We start from the raw sequence: 25352 nt of genomic DNA, 5'->3' as shown, positions 1-25352 counted from the left end.
GCTGTGCCCAAGATGGTCTCTAACCATCACATCAGCCACAGTCATCCTCCGCTCACGAGCATCAAGTCCAAAGGGGCAAGCTTCCCTAGTTTGCCCAGTTTCCTCACCAGATGTGTGAGGAAATTATCTTCTACTGAAAGTTAAGAGGAACATCTGATGGCTAATATTGCTAATATGCTTCCCATTAAGTAACAGGAAGATTAGTAAGAAAAGTTTTAAGTAATGGCAGGATTCAGCTTCACACGAATTGCTCTGAGGAAGGAGCTGCAAGGGAGAGATCCCCTGGCTCAAGGGTGGAAATGCCATCTGTAACTACTGTAGAAGAGGAGTTAGGGAGACTTTGATTTAGTTGCACAGATCCTGTGCTTGGTATGTTATGTAAATTTTCTGCCCTGGCAGTAAGACTGTACTTGGGACTCTGAGCAGGGAAGGTGTAACTGAGTGCTGAGTATGTCATGTATGTTCCATGCACCCCATTTTTTAAGTTTTGCAACCCAAGAAGTGTATCTTCATGTTTTCCAAACACCTGATGCAAGATACCCAGTTAAGGCAAACTTTCTTCTCTTTAAGATAAATTAAGATAAACTAATAAATTGGAAAAATCCAAATACAGAGCAAGTATCTTCTAAGTTTGCAGAGCCAAATGAAAAGGAATGAGAGCTAATCACCATGTGAATACCATCTCTACTTACTGAATGTATCTGGGTAATACACAACAACTTTGTAGGTCCATGGCTAAAGATCCGTTTGTCACACAATTTCAGGCTGCATCCACCAGAAAGGGTCTGGGCTTAGGAATGCCACTTGCTTTACTATGAAATCATTTCATACTCCAGATCTGAACAAGGAATCTATGCTTTCCTGTGCTGTACTCTCCAACTTTTGACAGGTAACAGCTCTTGAGCCTGACTGTATTTTATTTATCACATGTCCAAAAGATAAACAGAATTTGCTAGCTACTGCTCAGCAGGGCTACACATGTGTCCCAGAGACCAAGTGCTCAGAGGCTGCCCTGGTTTAGTGAGTTCATTCAGCTATTCTTCTATACCACCCTTGCTTAAGCTCACACAACCTGTTTTAGGTATGCACAGGGAATCTCTTGAAAAATAGTATTTTCTGCCTTATTTAAAACTCTGATTTGGTTCACAGCGCTTTTTTAGTACAGCTATGAGAGCAGAGCCAGAACATGGGTGAGAGGCCACCGACAGATGAAGATGAGAGGGAAGAAAGGGACTGCTTAAACACACATTACAATTCATGGGTTGAACCCTGGAACTACAGATGAAACCTGACATGAATTGTGTTCAATTGCTCTCTTCCATGCAGCAAATTGTCCGATGCTACATGTGCTGATCCTTGTGGATCCCTTCCAACCCAGAATATTCTGTGATTTGGCATGTTGGGCTAATATTTCACAGAAATGTGCAACTTGCTAATCATACTTTCCTGAACTACACAGCTGAGATTAACACACTGGTGGCCACTCTGGCATAAGAAATAGCCTTGGAGGAAGCCAAAGCCCAACTCTGTCTTTGAAGACTACTGTCTTTGACAACCATCTTTTCCTTGCTGAACACCTGTTAATCATGCAGCACAGCTGGATGGACTAACTCCACTTTCCCAACTGCTGAATTATGGTTTTCAATGTCTCAGGCCATTGGGAACTCCGTGAGAACTTGATCAGTGAAAGGAAACACAGAGTAAATCCTTAAGTGGGAATAAATTCTCGAGGGGTAATTGGAAAGGCAGCTACTTCTAATGCTCAAAAGAATGTGTTGTCCTGGGAATACTTGTTTCTTTCCCTTAAAAACATGATAAATATGTATTTCTGCAGCTTAATATTACAATGATGCATAGTACCTTCAGATGTACTCTGGGATACAACAGGCTAGATTCTGTCATTTTTTGTGGCAAGAGGCAACCCAATCTTAAAACGCTCATAGGTAAAATACTTGCATTAATATCTTCAGATGAATGCCTTCAGATTTGTAAGTACAAGTGCTCAAGCTGTGGAAATTGTTTAAGCTGAGAACAGATAGAGAATGGAAATGTAGCAGGGCAATACATCAGACTCTTCTTCAAGCTTACAGCCACTGCTGTAAGACAGATAGTCAGACTCCATGGGTCCCTGGCATGAAGCACTCATCAACTCTTAGGTTCACCACAGCTATTCACCACAGCTAACAACATCTTAATGCCAATGGAGTAAGTGCCCAAACTGTAGCAGGGCCAACCCACTCAAGGATGTGAAGGAAAGCTTGGGACATCCAAACACCTAATTTACACTTCCCAAGGTATTCCTTAATGCCACAGCATTTAAGTCATCCTTCTCATTTCCCGTCTGAGGGTACAGATGATTCCACTTGTCCAGCTAGTTTTAGCTTTGAACTACCCTGATGTCCAAGAGATTATGCCTCTGCTACTATACAAAACTAAGGGACATGCTTGCTTCAGAGGATCTTGCAGGGAATATCCCCAGACTGATGAACAGCTGCTTTGAAGTAAAAGTATTTCTCTACAAAACAGGGAGATGCTTTCAGGTCTTTGGGAACAGCACCCAGTTTTAACTTTCTGCATGTGTGTTGTGTTTGAACTGCAAAATGAGACATCTTTGCCACATTTCATCGTTTGTAAGCAAATAAATAAGAATACACGCAAGGAAGTAGAAATGTATTAAGCGACCCCTGACAAAGAATGTTTATGCCTGCACAAAGCATCGTTCCACATTTCAAGGAAAACATGATTAACAGTGCCGTGATGATCTTAATCAGATTTATTAAGACAAATGTTGAAAACCCAGCTTGTATTTGAGAGGTGGGTAACTAAAAGGAAGAAAAAAAAGGCCAGATAAAAATGCCCAGAGGGAGTGAGCTAATGACTATCTTCCCATTACCTCATGGGATCATTAGGTCGACATGATCTCTCCGCGGCCAGCACCGGAGCCACCTCCCCGCTGGGACAAAGGCCAGCGGCCTTTCCCTTGCCCTCCCGTCCATTCCACACAGGTGCAGCCCCTGGCCGGGAGGCGCCGCTCCGCCGCCATGGCGGGCCGGGCACCGCGGGACAGCCACCTCGGCTTCCCGCCCTACCCCCCTTCCCCGGGGGGCTGCTGGGCAAGGCAGCATTGTTGGCCGCGTCCATCACTCCTCGTCCCAGGCTGACATAATGAATGCGCTTGGACACACCTTCCAGCCCGGCGCAGAGGCGCCGCGTCTCCACGGACAGCCCCGCCGAGCTCTCCGCTCCGCTCCCCGCAGCCCTCGGGGAGGCGTCCCGGCAGCCCGCCCGGCCCCGGAGCCCGGCGCCCCGTCCCAGCCCAGTGAGGGGCCGCGGCGGCCGGGCCGGGCTGGGCCGGGCCGGGCAGGGCGAAGGGGGTAGAAGCCTTCGCTATGCTGCCCAGCGCCCTGTACTGGGACCTGGTGGGCTCCTCTGCTCTCCTCAACCTGCCGGCGACGCCGGGCTTCGGCAACCTGGGCAAAAGTTTTCTCATCGAGAACTTGCTGCGGGCCGGGGCGCCGCCGAGCCCTGCCCAGCTCCGTCCCCTCCCCGCCAGCCCCGTCCCCCTCAAGCTGTGCCCCGCGGCGGAACAAATCAGCCCCTCAGGGGCTCCCTTCCCGACAAGATGGGCTTTCCAAGTGCTTAACCCCTCCGGGGCGGACGGCAGCCGCCCGCCAGCGCGGGCCTCGGCGGCGGAGAGAGGTGGCGTCTTCCTGCCGGCAGCCACAGGTGAGCGCCAGCCCCTTCCCGCGTCCCGCCGCCGGCGAGAGGCACAGAGGGGCTTCCCGAGGGCTCGGCCCCGCGCTGCGCACGGCGAGGACGGTCCTAGGAGCCGAGCCCCGCTGGGTGCCGTGCCGCCGGGGCGCCTTCCCTGCGGCGAGAGCTGCCTCGGAGCTCAGGCCGGGGATCTCGCCCTGCCACCGGCGGCGGGACGCCGAGGAGCGGGCGGGGGCCGGGGGTGCGGGCGGCCGGGCGGCGGCTTTCGAGTGCGGCCGGGCGGGCGGCGCACCTGCGGGTGCAGGCGTGCGCCGCAGAGCCCTGCGATGGCAGCGTCGGGTGCTGCTAAACGCCCTTAATCGCAGTTTTTCAGGTCTCGTCCCGCAGCCTCAAGGGGTGGTAAAAGCTTCGCCGCCAACAGGCGCGCCGGGAAGGTCTCAAATCCCAAGTTTTGGGAGAAAGGCGAGCGGTCCCGTCCCCCCGGATGGCGATAGCTGGGGAGGCGACAGCCCAGTCGGCAAGTGCCCTGTGTCTGGGGGACAGCAGGGCGTGAAGGACCATGCTCCTCCAGCCAAAAGGAAAATGAATCCAAGCAGAGCAGGAAATTTTCCGGAACTTCTGGCGAAACCAGAGGCGAGAAACAAAAAAAAAAAAAAAAAAAAAAAAAAGAAAAAAAGACTTTAAGCGGTGTGAAAGGTCCGTCATGAGCCCTTCGGCCCGGTGTCACACTGAGAGCCAGCGCTTTGCCGGGCGATGGGACCAGCTCCCCGCCGCCGAGGGCCCGCAGGAACCGCTGTCATTGAACTGGAAACAAATAGGTTTACAAAACACGTTTTGTTTCTTGAACGTGCCAGTTTCCGTACAAATACATTTTGTCTGGGCATGAGTAACGTGATAAAGTATTTTAAGAAATGCGCACTTCTGTCAGTCATGGAACCGATTGAAGTTGCATTCAAACTTAAATCATGAAATTCGATATTAGATTCACCATCTATATTGTATTTTGCCTTTCTGTTATAATATATCGATTTATTCCAATCTTGTGTGGTATTTTTAAAATTTTTATTTATGATCATGCAATTTTAAATGTACTTAAAATGAAAATCAGACAAGAAGAATCGGGCTTACTGAATTAAGTCTTTAAGGTGTGAAACCAAAAGGCTTCTTTTGGAAGCAGAAGTAACAGTTGTTTTCTTCTCAAAGATAATTTTACCTCAGTTAAATCCTACGAACTCTTCTGTAAGCAGTTTTTGATCCTTTAGCATGATGTACTTTAAAGGTAGACAGGAGAGACTCAAAGTGTATATTAACATTTCTGAATGTTTCAGACTTCAGGTGCCAGTAAGTGTTATCTTAAGCATATCAGTTATTTAAACATGTTTGCTTTAACCAACTATAGGCCAGGCTAGGAAACAGGACAAGTATCATCTTCCTGGAATTAAGTGCATATTCTCCGGGCTCCCCCTGCCTTCCCCTTATCCTCCCCTTGAAAGAAACATTCTAGAGAAAATGCTACATTTATTTGTAAAAGGAGAGATAGCAGATGCCCCAGCACTCTTCATTGCTAAAGGTAAAGTTTAAAAAAAAAAAGAAAAACTGTAGGTAAGTTATTACAGAAGTTTCTGAATGTCAAGTTTTTCAAATACTTGCATCCAGGATTAGTTCTTTCTTTGATTCGCCTGTAGTGGTACTAAAAGTGTGGCAGGTCTGCCTAGTGATTTGGAGTCCAATCCTCTGATTCCACAGCTCCCAGTGATTTTGGCAAAAGCACCAGGCTCTTAAATTTGATCAGGGAGAAAGACTAGGTTTCCTCCTGCATTGTGCACAAGTTCTCCTGTGACAGTACACGTGCAACAATGACTTTTATATTTTTATATTTTAACAGGGATCTGCTGATTCTGATCTGACTTGCATGTCCTAAAATGATGAGGACCCTTAGATGTTTGAACTTTCATAAATTCAAATTAGACTGGAACTCCTGAAGCAGAGTTTGTGCTTGCTAGGGATGTCTTCTCTCTAACGTAGGTGTACACTGGGGAAAGTGCTTAGACCAGACACTTGCATTTCAGAGTAAGGCTGGGGTGACCAGGCCGTGTGTTGTATTTCTTGCTTCTGCAGTGATAGGGCAAAAGAGTGTTTTGTCAGAACAAGAATTTTAGCTTTCTGGGACTGGTGAAGATATTTTAACCAAGGAATTCATACTAGGTAGGGGGCTTTAATTTACTGATTTTTGTGACTATTCACTGATTTTTTTTTTTTTTTTTTTTTTTAATGAATCAACTCTTTCCTGTTTGAAGCCCCCAAATGACATGGTGTTTTGGAAAATCTTTGTCCAAGTCTTTAATGAGACTATTGGACATGATAAAGTAAATTTTTTTTTAATCTTTCTGAACTTTCATAAATTTAGGTTATGCAGGGACTAAAAGTCCCCTAATAAACTCTCTTAGCATAACCTAGGGGTTTTAATTAAAAAAAAAAGGCAATAGAAAGGACAACTGAAAAAATATCAGACTTTTTGGGAACAGTAATTTAAATTACTCGTGTGGTCCCAGATTCTGGTGAGGTCACCAAGAGCTCTCAGAAAGGAAGAAATTTAAAATTACGCCAGGGACTGAACTGAATAAGCTGAACTTTTTTACATGTATCTAAACAGCACCTACCAAGGAAAAGCATAAAGAAAGCACTCCATTTTAGGATACCATTTAACACTCCATAGAAGTGCTAAAGAATGTAAATCCTGTATTCTTTCTGTAAACTGGAAAACTCTTATCCATTGTGGCAAAGGAGACCAGGTGGGATGGCATTCTTGATTTGGGCCATCTGGTCATGGCAATTTTTCCTTTTGTAACTCCTCAACAACAGAGTTGTATCAGCAAGTTTCCATTCCCATAATTTACAGGTTTCAGAGGATTTAGCTGGATATTTCAAGTGCCTATCTACATGAGTATTTTGAATTCTGCAAAATCAAAATCTGAGCAAGTACTCAACACGTGTCATGTCTTAGATACATCATCTAATGAGTGCACTTGAAATTACTGTCTTTATGTTGTCTATAAAATATTAAAATTATTACTTTGCATGATTACATATATTTTAAAAATGAAATGTAATCAAATCATAGGGTTTTTTAAATTAATTTAGTTTATTTTCATTCAAGAGTACAACCACGTGTTACGTGAAACTTAAGAAGCAAAAGCAGGAGGAACATTAATGCTCCATGATAAACTCACTTTCTGCAATGGTATTTCAATTTATACCAGCTTGGGATTCCCACAGACTTTTTTGCACCTTGCTTTGAAGTGCCAGTACTGTCCTCAATTGCTACTTGCTAATTTGGATTTTAGTCCCTGGTACTCCAGTCCTGTTGTTATCTTCTGGATAATTAGAAGACTTGACAGTTTTCTGCAGTGTTTTCTGACATAGAAAAATTGTCCAGAGGCTGTTGAGGTGCTGTCTGTTGTAGCACAGGTGCTGTGAGGTCCACTCCCACATATTTCCTCATTACTTGGTTTCTGCAACTATTGTCTGGCACCAGGGCAGAGTGACCTCCCTGGGAAATGCAAAGGTACTCTGCTACCTGAAATAATTTTTCTGAAAATCTCTGCTCTTCTCATATAATTTGCCCTGGTGGAGGATGACAGTAAGTGCTTTACATTAGTGCTATGCCCATGAATAGGGTCATATGTGGAAAGAATCAGGCTTTCGGCTTTAATTTTGTCATTTTGATAAATTAACAGAGAAAGGAAATTGAAAAATGCAACAAAACAAATAAACATAACAGTGAGATAATTCCATTGTGAAACCTGCTGAAAAATTTAGCTTAGGGGATTTTTGCCTAAGGCATCAGAATACAGTAGAGCAGAAGGCAGGACAGTGCATATAACATAGAAGAAATCAATTAGAAACAGTATATAATAAACATAAATTTGATTTATAATAATAAAGATCTGTGCCATAGATGTAACTTTTCTTTCTGTAACATCTGGGTACTTTACATTTTGATGTATTTATCATCACATTTTGCTAGTGAGATAGGAGAGACTTCTGCTGTGTTGAGGAGAAGCTGGAGCAAAAAGAAACGAGGTGGCTTGCCTAAGGTGGTACAGAAAATGGGTAGCATTTCAGAGAGATTAAACCAAGCCTTCTTCTGCAGGATAACTCTTTGAACCAGCAGTTTTTTCCCTCTCATGTAATGACAGCATTTCTATCCTAATAATAAAAGCAATACCTATATGAATCAATTTTTATTGATTCAAATCTCAATTATTGGCTATTTTTAATAAAATCTCTTGTGTTCCTTTATGACAACCAGGAAATAATTAAATTACTGAAGTTAAGTGGTTTTTTTTTCTTTCACTTTGATCCCCTTCTTAGTGAATTAGTGCTTATTAATTATTGATTTCAAGCCAGGATGTGTCCTCAAGCGACATGTAACACTAACTTTCAGTAATATAAAAGGCAGGAAAGAGACCAGTGTTTTATCTTGGCTCCCTCTAACTTGGGCAGCAAGTTGACTGACAAGTCTTAGGATTTTCTTGTTTTGTTGGTGTTTTCTGGGGATAGAAGGTTTCTTTAGGGTGGGGAGATCTATTTGGCATCTTTTCTTACGCTGTGGTTGTCAGGAGCGCTGAGGCACCTTTATTGTTTTAAAAGTTTGTCTTTGGAGGCAAAGAAGTTTCTGTAAGTATCAGAAATCAGAGACTCTTTTCAGCACTTTTCCTGCTTCCAGTTAACTTTGTGAACCATTTAATAGAATTGGTTTGGGATGCCCAGCATATCTTAAGAGTGGCTGCAAAATGTCTTTTAAAGGACAAATTGTTGTTCTCATTGTAAGGTTGCCAAAGCTAGACTAGTGCCAGCTACTCTCCAACCCAGCCACTAGTCTGGCAGTCTGTGCTCAGCAGGGAGTATGAGCATTGGCTGGACGGTGCTCCTTGCTCTGGTGGCTCTTGCCTCTGAAAAAGGAAGGGGATCCTGAGTTCGGTCCTTAGCAAGATTTAATCACTTCCAGAAGATCTCAGAGCTGCACCAGGAAGACAAGTGGAGTTTGTGTAAAAGCAGTTCACCAAGGGGAAGCCATGGAATCAATCGTGCCTTCAGTTAGTGAATTAACTTCTGTAAAATGTATTTTGTATTGTAGAATGAGCTGGTCTTCTGAAATCCTGTAGTATATTCCTCATGTGTTTAGAAAACATGTGATTGTGATGAGGATTAATCTCATCAGGCAAATTCTCCTCAAGTGGAGATTTCAAGTTTCATTGTACTGTGATTTTTTTGTGTTAACAAATTCCCCTGAATTTTGGAAGGTAAGTTCTCTGCCTCCATTTCCCGCTGAAAGTGTTGTGTGTTCTTGTATAAAGCAGCTCTGCAAAATAACTCTTAATCTAATGTTTTACATGGTGCTTTTGCGGTCAGTCATGACCCATAGCAGGAGGCAGATATTTTTTTCCAAACAATTGCAGGTATATAAAGCAATTGGAGGCTGTTTCAAATGTCAGATACATACACCCTGATATTTATAAAGTTAGGCACCTAAATATTTTCAGTAACCTGGGCTGTGTTTCTTGGAGGTGAGTTGACACATTGGAGGAGTGGCCTTTGGTTTGTGCTGAAAAGCTTGTGAAAATTTCTCTTCGAAGGCTGCCTTTTTCTGCAGTTATAGGATGTACTTCTCTTGAGGTATTTTGTGTGTATATTGAGGATTTTACCTCCTCCTGTTGAACAATTTGGTGTTGTTTGTTAAAGTCCCCGCCCCTGAAATCTTGTGACTATGTGAATATATCTCAAATTTCAACTTTAAGAAGTATTTCCTTTTACAAATAAAATAATAAAAAGGCAAAAACCTGTTTTAAACCTCACGTGTTTAAAAAAAAACAAACACAAAGTAAAAAGAATTCACCATTTGTTATTTTCTCATTCTAAAAATGTTTCACTGATCTTGAGACTTCTGTCTGGTTGGAGCTAGCAATACTGCAACAAGTAAAGACTGGTCCAGGTAGGAAATTTTAGCTAATCAGTGCATACCACTGGAATAAACAGTGCATTTTGGTCTATTGTGAGATTTCGAATTAGAGCTGGAACAATAAAAAAACAATGAATTGTCCTCTTGCACCCTAATTTTGCTGTGCTTGAGGAAATAATTTCTAAGCAAATTGTAGTATGTTAAAAATGTAAGAAAATAATTTTAGTGCCTTTATGGCTGAATTTTGTATTTTTTACAGAGTCTTTGTGGCTTTACAGATGATTGTATTTTTTTGACATTACCTATGAAGGATAAAAAGAATGTCGTGGTAATTCAGCTGTTTAATAAAAAGCAAATGTCGTGTCTAACCTATAGTAAGTACAGAGAGATACCACCAGAGGACAACACAACTTACCTTCTTGTGTGTCTGTTTTAAGGTAGTGAATTGTTATGTAGAGCTACTTATCTCTTCTCATTGACTGTACAGGAGGCCTAGACAAGGAACTTAGGCAATACCTTGGACTTTTAGACAGAGAAGTGACAGCGATGCCCCTTTTGACAAGAACTGGTAATTGTAAAGTGCTGGGGCACACTAGTGCATGGGCATATCGGAGAAGGGCAAAGTCAGAAACAAGGCTGGTTGTTTCTGACAGCTTTCCAGATCCCCTTCTTTCTTCTAAATAGCAAGGCTGTGTAGAAAGCCACCTTTACTGCTGACACCGTGAGACCCATAGAGTCTTTGGCAAATGATGGTTTGGTTTGGTTGTTGCTTTGGATTGTAACAGAGGTGAGATTTGACACCAGCCTGAGGCACCTGTGTTTCCTCAGGTGGAGAAAAACATGTACAGCAAATTATGCCCTAATAGTAAGGCATATGAATGATGCCACTGAAAACTGACAGTGATTGACATGGTTTCAGATAATGCACACCGTGACACAATTGGCCATTTCATTTCTGTAGGTTTAAGGAAATTATTATCATGCTGTTAGCACATTTCAAGCCCTTTTGGGGGGCTACTCTGCCAGTTTTTGAAAGCCCCACCAAGACGCAGCATAAAAGTGCAAGCCAGATTCTAGCACCTGCCTTTGGGTAGGATTTAGAAATATATATTTGAACTTCAAGCCCCTTTCTGTGAATGTTTGCCAGTATTTTAAAACTGATCTGCATATGCTGCCCTGGTCTGCCCTTTTGGCTCGACTTCCTTTGAGCATTCATGCAATTGTGGTTCACAGGAATAAATGGGAACCAAATAGACAGTGACCTTGGGAGTGCAGGAAAGCCAGCTCTGAGGGGTGCTGCACCACAGGCTCTTGCAGTAAGTTTTGCCAGGTCCATGTGGTGATGACTGCCTTTGGTGGGATATGGCAGTGGCTGTTGCACCATTCTCATGGCCAGGGGCTCTCCTTCAACTGGTTGTAATGCTTTAGGGGGTGCAAAACTGCTGCTGGAATATTGCACTCTAAACACAGTAACTGCTAGGGACAGAGCTGTGACTCATTGTGAGGTCCTGGGCTTGTGGTTCAGGAGCTGAGCTTGTGGCTCAGCTGGACTGCTAAGCTGGCAGAGCCACTGTTGGACTATTTGCAGGAAGCTTTTCGTGATGTGAAACTTTTCCTGCAGCTTTGCAAAAGCCTGCTTTAATTATTGCCAAGAATGGATGTAGGTAGGAAATTGCGGTTTATCTGCTCCCACGTTGTGGGCACAAACCATCCAAGGTTCTCAGATGAAATTTGATAATTTTACTGATAATATTTTTTATTTTCCTGCCATGGCTGGAGCCTGGCATCACTGTGAGCTTGTGTGGACTTAGCAATATTTTGAGAGTTAAAGTGTTCATGCAGCTTGAGGTCTCTGGTCCCATCCTTCCTGTTTCTTGTTAGCTGGCTATAGGCAGTTTTCTGAATCATTCTTTGGAGGTGTTCCATCTCTCTTCACAGGTAAATACCACATTTTTATCAGTTATCTTTACAAAACCCCCAGCTGACAAGGAGTGTGTGCAGTGAACGAGCCTGTATGGGTAGTATCAGAAGTTTACCATCAGTTTACTTTTCCTCAGTTGCCATTTTTCCTTCACCCCTTCCCCCTTTCCTGATGAGTTATAGGCTACACTATTTTCTGAGTTACTTCACAACAGTAGAATTAGGGAAAGCAAACAGTGCCTTTAATAATAAACCATTTTAAATGTTACATATCTGTTTGAACTGAGTTGTACTTAGGAACCTTACTCTCAAAATGGTGGATAGTTGGAAAAAAGACTTCTGATCCCACTGTCAGTATGATTTTTTAGAATGGAAGGGCTTTTGAATATCTTCAGACTGGGCAGTATATTTTAAAATATCAGTATCTGAACTGCTCCCTTGAGTTTTAGCAGTAGGTGAGCTTGAGGTCCATTTACTTGTTTAGTATCATTTTACTGTCTGTTTGTAAAATGATTTCTATTCACAAAGCTGAATGTAGTGAACATTATTACTAAAATTTTGCGTGCAGCAACAGTGTCAAAAAAACTTATCTTTGGTAAGAAAAAATATTTGTTTTATTTTAGATATTTAATCCTTTTGTATTTATGATCCAGTACATTTTCTTTTAAGGTATATTGTACAATTTTTGGAGTGCCAAAAGGCACCTATAGCATACATTGATATTTTGTTTTCATGCATGTGTGATGTTAAAACTGTAAAGACTGACTCTTGTGAAACACTTAGTTCTGCACAATCTCAGTTTTTATGGAATGGAGATGCAAAGCAGAGAAAAACATAAGTATCCTGAATTCAAATTATTAGGATTTGGACCCTAGTTAATGTTACTATACATGTTTGGGAGCAACAGCTGCCTTTTGGTTACTGTGTATTTCGTTCTGGCCTAAAAAATACAAAACCAGTATGCTGACATTTCAGCAATTTTCAGCCTTATGTGAACAGCAAACAAGGTTTGCTTTAGGTCTCTTGGCCAATAATTATTGGTAGCATTGCCATCAGATACGTGGAGAGAAAATAAAAGCATAGGCAGTGCTTTGTCCTCAGCTCTGCTAGGTATTGTGTCATTCCTACAGCTACAATCTCAGTATAATTCTGAAATGCATATATATTAAATATATAATTTTTCTCTGAATAATTTTAGTTCTGTTAATGCAGGTTCATGCAGGTAGTGGAAGCCATTTAATGTGATGAATAGTTTGTGTTGTTTTTATCAAAGATAAAAAATATACTTGAATATATTAGGTTGAAGCATTAACGTTTTTCTCTACGTAGAACTCCCAAGATAGCGTTGAGTATCTCTGTATTGTGTCATTTTTTTTTATTGATGTAACTCTGTATAACCGCTAAACGTTGTTTTGAGTGCAGCAGCTTCGGTAGACCTGACCTAGGGATGTAGTTTGATATAAGTAATACAGATTTCACTTGTGTATTGGTAGCTGGAGCACATTAAAGAAGTTTATGAACTAGACATACTATACATGTTGGCTATAGACTTAGAGAGACATAATGGCATTGTTTATTCCTCAGGGTCTAGTTTAAATCAGTCTTGAGAAGTGGTCTCAGGAACGTCTTAATTCAGAATTACATGAAGATATCTCCTGCATCTTATTTCTTAAGCAAATATTCTGCCTTAAAGGGATATGTGCCATGCAGGCAGAAAAGACAGCAGTTGGTTGAAGGAATTAAGCAAAATGCCCAAGAAAGCCAGACTCATGATTTCTGTTGACTTGAGCAGAATTAGTGCCAAAATCTCTGCTGTTTGCATCATGATGCTTTGCTAGTGCATTGAATCATTGCGAGCAACCAGCAACTTCCATGGAAATTATATTGCTTGTTCGGAGTTTGCTTAAGCAAAATGTCTCAAGTTTTGACCTTGGTCCATCTTCAGACCTTTACGCTAGCAGCTTCCTTGTTGAGAGATTTAGTGAATGGAGGAAACCTGTCCCTTCCTATTCCTGTCTTTGTTTGTAGGAGTATGCTGTCTATCTGAAGTAATAGCTTGTTCAATTTATCCAAGTGTCTCCTGGATATATCTCATACCATTTTGAGCATGACATTATCAAAACAGAACAAGGAGATGGACAGAGTTGAGAAACCACAACAGGGAATATCAAGGACAAGCCAACAGGTCTGCCCAAAATTGTATGGTATGAATAAGGTACTGGAACAATGATTAAAGGGGATAGGGCATTACGGCAGCCAAGGAATATTCAAGACATTTGAAAAGGAAGCAAAGGAATGGCGTGTAGCACCTTCCGTATACTAAGTTGTACTTTTAGAAGTGGAGAGTTTTACCTGACTGTAAGGGAAACTTGATAATGGCATGAGGAATGTGTCTTCCGAGGAAGGGAGGGAAAGCTCTTAACTTGGGATTTTGGGAACTGCAGCAGATAAAAGATATTGTCAGTAATGAGTTCTTGTGTCCAGGAGGATAGCTGTTTTTATCTGGCAGGTCTTTATCTTCTGCAGCTCCCGTGCTTCTAGAATTAGTAGAATCCTTTCCAACTTAGACACTACACCCTTGGATACATAAGTAATATTTGGCTGCACATTCTTGACTATTTTAAGTTTCTAAGGACATGGTTACACATTTGATGGTCTTTTGTGGAAAAGAAGCTTTAGAATACTAATGCCTGATATAATTCATTCATTTTTGTAAATGTTTTGCAAGCATATGTCTCAAAAATAGGCAATTAATTTCTCTTGGAGTATATTTATATTTCATTACAGACAGCAAAGTTTCAATGAAAACCTATACTGACAAAATGCTTATCTATCAGCAATTGCAAGTAAATATTTTAAAAATTGTTTAGCATTAGACTTTTACAGTAATAGTTTATTGCTCTGGAATAACAGCAAATTGAATGGTCAGAAAACTTATTTCAATGCCCTAATATATACTGGGGAACCTAAGTGTGAGTGATCTTTATTTTTAATTCCAGTTGAAAAACCTTTAAAAATTAGCAGCATGGCTTAGACATTTACCTATTTATCTACCTTTCTCCCTGATTATTGATTTCTTGTTTCTTTTACTTGAGTATGCAATAACTTCTTTTTTTAAAAAAAAATTAATCAGGTTATTTTTAGAGATCAACTACAGGACTGGGTCTAGAACCACTTATTTTCTCCCTAAACTAAATGAGGAGAGTGATGTAAATGTTTTGATGCTGATCACATTTTGCGAGTGTACAGTTCTAGCAAGCATGATGCATCTTTTTTCAAAAGAAAAAAACACTCCATTTTTCATAGTTGACTAGTACAAGCAGAAAGGTAATTAATCTTAATGGAAAAGCCTATGAGCCTTACAGAAGAAAATTAAAGGATTAGTGGATAATAAAGACCTTTCCAAGATGTGGAAGCACTTTTTAGACATAACGGAGACTTTTGATTCATTGGTTAAAAAAATGCATAAAAATTTTACCAAGTATTATCTAATTCTGTGGGTTGATTTTGCAATTTTTTATTGTGTGAAACATAGCCTTCTTTAGCCTTTGGTTTATTTAAATTTAGAGCACTTTTCCAGCAAGACTAAGCTGACCATCAGGCCCTATAGCTTGGGCCTGTAGAACTCAGCTGTTCATCTTATGGCATTTTATTCATAAAGGTTTCTTATTGAAGATGTTACTGGTTTGAGCACTGTTAACATCATTGGAATACAAACTGATTTTGTTTTCTAGGATGTCATGCTTACTGGAGTTATTTTAAATAACTTTTTCAGATTCATTATACTCATTATTTCAACAACATTATTGAAACAATGTGTTCAATACCAATATTTAGGGGAAAAATCCATAATTACACCAATTACAGAGGCAAATTTTAAATCTGCAGAGCTTCATTCTTATGATAAATATATTGAGAGTTCTGTGTATTATAGCTAAGCTACACATGTAAAATAAGTTTGCTAAATTAAAGAGCAATTACTTGGTTTATCATTGTTTGCCTTAAAAATATCACCATCTTGAAAAAAGGAAAAAGAATTTGTGGGGCAGGACTTTACACACTGACTTTTTGGAGGACTGTTGTTATGAATATCACCTAAGCTCAATGGATAATCAATTAGATCTATCCTTCCTTTCAGCTCTTTCCAAACACGTTTTTCTCCGAGCCCCGCCATTCTACTCAGCATGCTGTGGTGGGTCCTGTCAGCACCCTGCATCCCCCACTGCTTTTCCAAGTAAGTTTTTATGCTTCATCAGTAATGCTTGAGTTATTCTGTAAACCAAAGCAGCAGGATTTAATGTGTTCTGGAAAACTAATTGGTGATGCAATGGCAGCGGCTAATTCCTTCGTAAAATCACAGCAATCCTATTCAGAGGGTTTCCAAAGATTTATCAAACTTAAGTACACTGAGCAATTGTGAGAGGTTTCTAATGGCATTGAGACACTGAGACAGAGCTAACCTAGGAAAGCTCCTTGTTTTCAGTTTGCTACAAACAATTCTTTAAAATCAGTAACTCTTCTAAAAATCGGTGTCAATAAACGTTTGCAAATAAGAAAAGAGCTGAAGGATCATAAAATGTGTGCTGCATTTTAATGTTTGTTAGGGACAAATTGTGATTCAGGAAGCCCTAGCATTATTTAAATACAAGTAACTCTTTTTGCAGCAGTCAAATGTGTGCATGTTTAATTTGTTTTTCTTTTTTAATCATAATGTAAAAAATTGAAGAAGTAGGTTGGAAAGAATTTTGACCACCATGCAATATCTGTTCAGGATTAAGACCTGGAATGCACTTCCATTTAATCCAAAACCAAATTTAACCTTGATTGGGAAGATTGCCTACCATAGTGTAAGAACAGTCATAATTTTACATATTTATGGCTCAGGAATACAAACACAAGGAGCATTTCCTTGTTCTTCAAAACAGCAGCACAAATCGTGTGTCAAATCCGAATGAAAATTGGAGCTTATACGTGCTCTAGCATATACTTTTTTATCACAGTTGCATTGAAACCCTTCCTAAGTACATGCTTTTTATGAATGTTTCAGAAGGGCAGTTGCTAAGTTGAATGATTCTTGACAAGTGAGGCAGCAAATGCTGGCAGTTTAATGAGCTGCAAGTTTCTGAGCACCTCTTTAGGGGGCTGACACTTTCCCACAGAGCGTTTTACATGGCCTCGGCTCTCCCACAATGGCTGACAGCACCATGACCAATCACCACTTTCACTTTACTCATCCACACGCGACCTCACCACAATTTTTCACTGTGCAGATGAACTTTAGGAACCATTTCACATTGAAAAGGCCTGGGCAAGGGTCAGTTGCCCTTTTGTATGGCCATAAAGCAATACTCTATGTGCCAGTCTTTTCTCCTGTCTCACATTCCAAGGGATTTTCTGGACACCATTTAAAGCACTTGACTGAAAAATAAAGCAGTGAATGAAACTGACTTTTATAGACTCATTCTAGCTCATCTTCCCATATAACCCTGTCTACCTGAAAAGGGATTTAGTGGATGAGCTGAGTGTATACAGGGACTTGGTGAATACATAGGCCCATTATCAATTGTGGGGATTGTTTATTAACCAGGACGGATACACTACTATTTTGGAAGTGACCTATTAATTGTCCATTTAACTAGAATGTATTGAATTCTAATGAAAAAATGGAAACCATGACTAAAGCTTTTACTTGCTCCTTCAAGGTGGTCTCTGACATAAAGGCAAATGAAGATTGTTCCACAGATTAAGAGGACATTTATCACTATATATTAGGATACAAAGGAAAGACTTTAAAAAAACCCCAAAGCAAAGCAAAAATCAAACCAGCAACATAGGAAATAGTTAGTAACAGAGTCATATTTATGTCAGCAGAACACTAAACCTTTTGATGCACATTCAGAGTGACAAGCTGCAAACTGACATATTTAATTTTGCTGTAATTGTTGAAATATATAAATGACTGCCTGTTGCATTGTAGTGAAAAATCCTTTAATTCACAAAATGAAATTTAGTTTTTGTGTACCAGTTGGAGTGCATTTTAGAATATGAGTTATTCTTAAAAAAATTGTCTAGGCTAGGCAGTTTGGGATAAGTTTCAAATTTTTTGACCAAATGGCTGTTTGCTAGTGCTTGTGAGCATCCTGCTCATAATTAAATTCTGTTTAGTTAATCTTTTAACTGTGCCTTAGAGTGTGTAGATGCTTCCCTATTAAGTTAGTCTAATACAGGTGTTAAGCTGTACCCTACATACTGCCTGTATGGGAATTAATTGGTGCCTTGGGGCTCTGGCAGGAGGTTGTTTCCTTGCTGATTGACTGTTAACAATCAGCCAGGCAAGACAAATTTTAAGGGGTCACATAATCTGGCATCCTCTGTCCTCGGCTGACAACTCCATTGTGGAATGGAGGCCAGGAGGCAAGGACCAGCCCTGTTATGCCTTTTCCCTTCCTGGTGTCTCTCTTCCTGCAGTGGGGATGAGAGAAGGTGCCAGCTCTTCTGCTGCCAGATTGTACCTTCCGGTAAACCTGAGAATGGCTGACAAATCAGCAGAAACTACTCAGATACTGCCTGGAAAAAGATAACTAAACTCACCAAATTTGAGCAAGAAAGGGAGAAAACATGCTTGAGGAAGAAAAGCCCCCAGCTTGCCCCCAGCTTCATGGGCATGATCAGAGCTTGGGGTGGGGGTCTTGAAGGGGCTATGCACTCTTCAGAGAAATATGAACCTGGCTTGCCCTTTGCAGAAACCTCCATTGTGGCATTTTGACATTTGTTCTGCAGATAGTTTTTTTGATTTGGATGAAGTCTTACTGTATCTCACTGTGTAATAAATATCAGGACGTTAACCAGTAGGTTATGATTTTTGTATCTGATCTCAGATATAATTTTGAAAATTGAAATGCCTCTGTATAAATTTAGGATTATTTATGATGTAACATTGTAAATCATAATAATTACTTTTTATCACAGGCTGTTATGAGGGACAAATATGAAGACCAGTCCTTGAAGTGTAGAAAAATTCAAGAAAAGCATTGACAGAATGCAATGGTCTCTAAATCAGTAACATTTCACAGTGGCAGTGTATTTTAAGGAGTAATCATTCTACACTTGCTCGGCTTCTGATATTCTTTCTCTCCTGGTTACAGCTGGAAGCAGGATGCAGGGGTAGTGTATGTCATATCAAACCAGTCAAACATGCACCACAAAAGTAGTTAGTCAGCTTTGCAATACATATACATATACACTTCAGTTTCTCATCATGATACTACAATATCTTCAGTATATGTGTGTTTGTTTTTCTGTGTGTATTTAAAGACAGGTATATCCATGTGTATATATGTATAATATACAGAAGGTGAAGTGTGATGTAGCCCCAAGGAACAGTTTGTGGAAGCTGCATCTGGATTTAATTAGAATTTTCAAGAGACAAATGTATTTAATCTCCCCCCACTCCATTACAGCTGACTAGAATAGACAGACTTTTTCACCAAAAAAAAGTGCAGTCTTTTAGAGAATCTGCTTTTCATGGGGAATTTGCCATTGGGTTTGATATGAAAATTATCAGATCCTTGATAGAAATTGAACAGCAACACACCTTTCCATCTGCTGTAACTATAAGCTATGACAGCAGTCTAGGCCCCTGTATATGAGAAGGTGGACAACAGGAGGACAACTTGCATCTTCAGAGTCTGAATTGCCACTCCTACAGAAAGATTGCAGGTATCAGTGGTTATATAGCCATGGCACAGGTTTATGAGCCAGAGAGAAGCTCTTTCCTGGCCTACTTGTATCTGCCCCAGTTATCACATCCAGTGCCTGGTGATGGGCACTATTCAACCAGCCTCTGGTCCTGCTCCCTGGGTGAGCATTTGAGGAAGCTAGGAGTGATGAAGGCATACCAAGGCTCACCAGGGACTGCTCCTCATATACCATATGCTTAGAGGGAGCATGGGAAAGCACTATGGGTTTAGATTTTATTTGGTGTGAGGAATGCAAGAGGTTTATCTGGATTTGGGTTTTCTGTGCTCTTTGTGAGGCCAGTGAAGGGACAATGCAAACACCTCTACTTCTCCACTGCAGCTCTGTCCCCCAGCTTTGAGCTGTTTTCCAGGGTAGGATTCACTCTAGGCATAGGTCAAGGGGATGTGATTGGATTCGTTGAAAACTGCCCTCCCTGGACTTGCTATGAGATGTCAAAGGATTAGAAACCAGGCTGAAAGGAGTAAGTCCAAGTACTCCCCAAATCCTCTAATAAAGAAATTGCTATGGTTTCCAGAATAAGTGAATGACCAGGGATTTTCTGAGAAATTTTTCACTCTGAAAACCTTTCATTAATTAAAAAAACTAAAGAAAGCCTACTTAGTTTCTTTGAATCAGTATTAGAGACCACTGTTATCTGGTTTTACATTTCACACAAGGATAAAATAAACTCAAAGGAAAACTTATTGCAGTTTACTCAATGATGATGACAGGCAAAGGAAAGTTGAGAAGTTTCTCCCTGACTGTATTTGAATTTTGCAGTAGCATGATCTCTGTATTAATGTTCCTCTATGAACTCATCTGATTTACTTTGTACCGTGTCAAGGAGAGACTCTTGACTACGGACAACACTTCTAGATCCAAATGAGGATTTGGTCCTTAATGAACATGACTGAAACATTACAACACACTTATAACACCAACAAATCAAAATTGGGACAAGAGTCTGCAAGCATTATAATGAACAGCACTTATGTGTTTCTCTGATATGTGCTAGATATTATAGGAAACTTTCATCTATTTCCACTAGGAGAGGAAAGTGTGCTGCCTCTTCTGACCCAGGAGTCTAACTCCAAGTCCCGCAGAGGCATATTAAGAAGAGCTGTCTTTTCCGAAGACCAGAGGAAAGCTTTGGAGAAAATGTTTCAGAAGCAGAAGTATATTAGTAAAACAGACAGGAAGAAATTGGCCCTTAACCTGGGTCTAAAGGAGTCTCAGGTAAGGAATGATATAATATCTGTGGCTTTCTGTCCTTTTGGGGAAAAATCTTAAAACTGGCTTTGAAGGAGGAAAATTGAACAGCACAGGGGCTCTGAGCTCTTCCATGGTGCAAAGACCTCAGGAAATCAATGGCAGTTTTAACCAGGGAGTGCTTGAACAGTTTCCTGGTTTATTTCCTCTATTTATACATTCAAAAATTGATTGATCCATTTTAATACAAAACAGAAGAAACATGACCTCTGCATTTCATTTCTGACTCCTGTTTTCTGTCTGACAGAGCCCCCTTGGGAGCTTTGGGGTAGGGAACTATGCTCCATCCCACTGCTCGACAGGCAGTGATCTAGGCAGAAAACAACAGAGCATAGGGCCCTCCTGAGTGCCCTTTGCACTTGCAGATGAACAGCTAGGGACAATGCAGTCAACAGCACTTGCTCTGAAACCATTCTGCCCCAAGAGACAGGCAACCATCCCTACAGAAAGAAACTTGTCTGCACAAGGAAAGAGATCTTCAGAGCTGAGAGATACTGTAGGAGGACACATTTTTTAGGGTGACCTTCTAAAATACTCCCACTTTACTTACCAATTCACATTGCATGAGATTTTTCACATGAGTCTGATTTTTCACATGGCTTCCAGTGAGCTGTTCTGACTGAACAGGTACATTAATAGTGGTGCTGAGCAGTAATAGCCCTATCTGGAATCTCAGCCTGACCTAGCTGCAGATAAAAACAAAGGAAAAGTGCTTGAAGGGCACAAAACCTGAAAGAAACTGGAAAAAGTTTGTGAGGGCATGTAACAGCAGAAAATGAACATAGTAGTTGCTGATAGGTGGGATTCTGAAGGTGCTGGAGTAGACACAGCCCTCTAGATTACATCTGAAAGACTAAGAGCGGGACAGCACACTTTTGTTCCTTTGCGTGCAACAGGAATGAAAATTCTTAAGACATGAATGGCAGAAGTTGTCTGGGGGACAGAAAAGTCTAGGAATGGTGATGGGATCTTTATTTTGGAGGTTTTCAGAAATTGGTAAGGCTCTCATCAATTTGATATAACTTTGCAGTTGGCTCCACTTTGCACAGGAGGTCAGATCTGGTGGTCTGCAGCGATTCCTTACAACCTGATTGACTCCGTTGCAAGCACTGCAACAATAAACTAAAACAAGCAGAGTGTGGTGTTTCTCAGTGTGATGAACAGAAATATAATCTCTGCAGGAAAACTATTTTAATGGAAATGCTCAATTGCACTCACCAGTGTGCTGCCTAAAATTTTCCCAAAATGTATTCCAATGCCTAATATTACAGTTGTTTCCTTGAGTTTATTTTCTGTGGTCATGTTATTCAAGAGAGCCTGGGGGAGTGAAAAATAATGGCATGATATACAGATAACTACTACTACAGGTAAATAATTTAATGATAGTGATAGACCAGATGATATCTGTCTCTTTTTTTCCCCTCTTGAAAAGAACAGCACAGTTGCTATGAACATTACTTCTTCCGTTTTCTGACCAGTTGTGCTGGAGGAACAGTCCTTGCCATCTAAGGCAATGATTCTCAAACCTTTGAAAGCATAGCCCCTTTGTCCTCCTGTCAGGTATCTGAGTACTAGACCTAAATGCAAATGTTTAAAGGAAAATAGAACAGGATCTGAATAATTTGATTGATCACCCTCACCTTTATTCTCTTTGTGTAAAACCACTTTCTAGATGTATGTTCCCCCAAGCTTTCCCCAGCATTTCATAAATGCCTTTGAATGCTTGTGTTAAAGAGTTGCAACTCAAAGTTTTTGTAAAATTTATTTTCTGTCAAAAGCGCACGGATTCTTGGCAACTCCTGGAAAACTGTAGTCATGCAGACAAAATGTCTTTAAATCCTCACTCCTGTGTCCTATGTCACACACACATTTTGAAGTTATATGGCCAAGCTGGTTTTAGCTATGCTTGTAAAAGGAACAGTCATGCTTCTTACAGCCTCTTTTAAATAGAGGGCTTCACATCGCTAGTAATATGGCTTAGTTTTTTTAATGATGATGTTAATTTTCTCTGGGAATTCTTTTCTGTCTAGAAGTATGTTGCTATAGGAAACTGCTCTAGCCTTAGCCACTGGGCTGTCCATTTTCCAGTCTAAGCCAAGTAATCACCTGTTGGAGGTGGTGAAAGTCAAGGAGAATATTTGGCCCAGTTGTAGTAAATAGTGATGAGAAAATCCTCAAATGAAGTCAGTCAGCTAGCTTCACCAGATCTCTACTGTAACAACGAATAAGGAAGAAATGTGAAACTAAGAGAATGGAAAGAAAAAAACCCATTTGTTATGGCAAAGTTGTTTAAAGAAAAGAATTATAATAAACTTTCATTGACTTGCAAACAGGTGAAAATTTGGTTTCAGAATCGAAGGATGAAATGGCGAAACTCCAAAGAAAAAGAAGTACTTTCAAACAGGTGCCTCCAGGAAGAAGGTCTTCAGGAGAACTACCTCTCACGGTCTACCATGAATTTTACCTCCCCGTGCCCATCTGTATGGCAAGTGTCTGAGGAGCAGACAAGTCCAAGGTGGAGGGAGAATTCTCCAGGAAATTCTGAAAGACTGACTAGTACACAACCACCTCCAAGAGCAAATTCATCACAAAGCCCACTGTATTTGTATCCTGACCAAGACACTGCAAACAAGGCAGTTACATCATCAGTGTAAGGAAGTAGGGGCAGTTTGTAAATTGAGTGGGAGAGTGCAGCCTTCAAATGAGCAGTCTTTTAAGACTAACAATATTTGAATATTGTAAAGCTAACTAGTTTATGACTTCAAAATTTGCTAAAGTCTAACACCATTAAAATTACAAAAACTAATGACTTAAGAAGTATTCTTCAATACTCAGTCTTTTCTTGTGTTTTTTCCAGTATTGTACTGACCTTAAAAGTGAAATAGGAACTGATGGTAAGTAAAATGAAGTGAAGAGCATAAAGCTGTGCTCTGATTTATACATCTGCACTGTGTGTGATACTCATTAAAAACACACTGATAGAGAATCACTTTTATCTCTCATTGTAGTCAGACCAATTAATTTCTTTTGTGCATGAGATAAGAAAAAGCCTGTTTCTTTCAAGCCAGTAAGTGGTTTTGGGTACTTTTTGAAATTCATGAAATAGCACAATAGATTCATAGGGATGAACATAAGCATTTTTGACATGTATTCTTCATCTGTCCTCACCTGTGTCACTATTCTATTAGTGTTGAATAGCATGGTCACAGGTCAGCTGATAACCTTGGTAAAGTGTGCAATACTAAAGGGCAACCGACCTACCCTATAAAATATTCCATGTTTAAGTAACTTATGTGAATGTGTACTGGGAAATTCCATTCACTAACTCCTGTCTTTTCTCCCATGGGTAAACCTTACAGCATTCTTAACTCTGAATTTCAGTGGCTTTTGTCAGGGTGTTAGTGCATTCTGTTGTAATCTCTTTGGTATTTCAAAACTGTAACAACAGTATGCAGAATTGTAGCCAAAATGCACTAAGCAGCAGACCCATAACTGGAAAAATTGCCACTACAGCCATCTCAGAGAAGTGCTTATGGAGATGGTGTACCACAGTAGCCCTATTTGTGACTTATTCCTGTTTAAGCTGGTGCCAATAGGGATACATTAGCATATGTCTGTATCAAGGACAGGGCAGTATTCTGTATAATACAAGTAGCCTCGAATAATATTATTAAAGCTACTTAAAATTACTTGCTTGCTTCATCTGATTTAAGGAAATCTGTCTATGAATTTAAGTGGGTTTTTTGTTTGTTTTATTTGCAAGGCTATATAGCTCAAGATGGGAGCAGAACACTGTTTTTCTCTATCATACATTTATGGATGCATTTGTTGAGAAGAGAGACTTAAGATTTTATGTTACAGGCAAAATCTTCTGGAGAACATTATGGTTTTATAGGGACTGTTTGCTTTCTGGCATTCATATCTTTTATAGGCAAAAGAGATGATTATGACAATATAGTCTGGCTTTTCTCATCATACATACCATGAATGTTTCTGATTATTCTTGTCTTGAGCTACAAATCTTTTGAACTGTATTGTACATCTTTCAAAAAGCCGTACAATTGTTACTGAATGTTTTACCTTTTGATAGATGATCTACCATTCCCCTTGTTACATTGTATATTCCCCATGTTACATTCCCCTTATTACATCTGGGAGGTGAAGTTTAGATACATTTGCAGCTAAAAAACTTGAGATTGTATGATGAAGCTTGTATCATAAAATTTTACATGATCAGGTGAGTTTTGTATCTCACCTTGTGCACGTCCTGCCTTCTCAGTCACCAACTGCAGTCCTAGTCTTGCATTATGTGTCATTCCTTGCATGGGATTTCCTATGCTTGATTTAAAGAAAAAAAGCAATTACACAAAAATTAAAAAGTTACCTTTTCCTTCAGTTACAAACCTTCATCAGCGTAAGCGGCCTGGATACCTACCCTCAGAAGGCCCTTGAACGCATTTGGTATGCCATGTGTTATATGCTGTTCAGTAATGTCAGGAGATTATTCCTATCTTGCAGTTGAAATCCCAGAACCAGCTCAGATTCTGCCTAAAGCCTTTTGGGGAACAGACAGATTATGTACACATGGGGATGAATTTACTGTCCAATTGTCTTGTTGAAGTCATAGTCCTGCTGAAGGACCAGCAAAAGTTGGTGGCCCAGATACTTGTGAAATGGGATTGCAGATATCTCCAAATTACTGTCGAATGATCAAGCGGTGGTACATGTGTCTGTGTATTTGTCAGTG

At 40.4% G+C, this 25352-nt stretch overlaps 1 protein-coding gene across 1 annotated transcript; it reads left to right on the top strand.

Annotated features, from left to right (window-relative positions):
- The first annotated feature begins 3124 nt into the window (after positions 1-3124).
- Positions 3125-24582, top strand: DBX2 (developing brain homeobox 2). Its single transcript, XM_027736580.2, has 4 exons — positions 3125-3726; positions 15735-15830; positions 20385-20572; positions 22939-24582. The coding sequence occupies exons 1-4, from the start codon at positions 3390-3392 to the stop codon at positions 23257-23259; spliced, it is 942 nt and encodes a 313-aa protein (XP_027592381.2). The 5' UTR covers positions 3125-3389; the 3' UTR covers positions 23260-24582.
- The last annotated feature ends 770 nt before the right edge of the window (positions 24583-25352 follow it).

This window comes from Pipra filicauda, unplaced genomic scaffold (assembly GCF_003945595.2).
Source record: "Pipra filicauda isolate LSUMZ 115617 unplaced genomic scaffold, ASM394559v2 scaffold672_size169183_pilon, whole genome shotgun sequence".
Lineage (NCBI taxonomy): Eukaryota > Metazoa > Chordata > Aves > Passeriformes > Pipridae > Pipra > Pipra filicauda.
The sequence above is the reverse complement of the archived record's forward strand: the minus strand, read 5'-3'. Positions and strand labels throughout refer to the sequence as shown.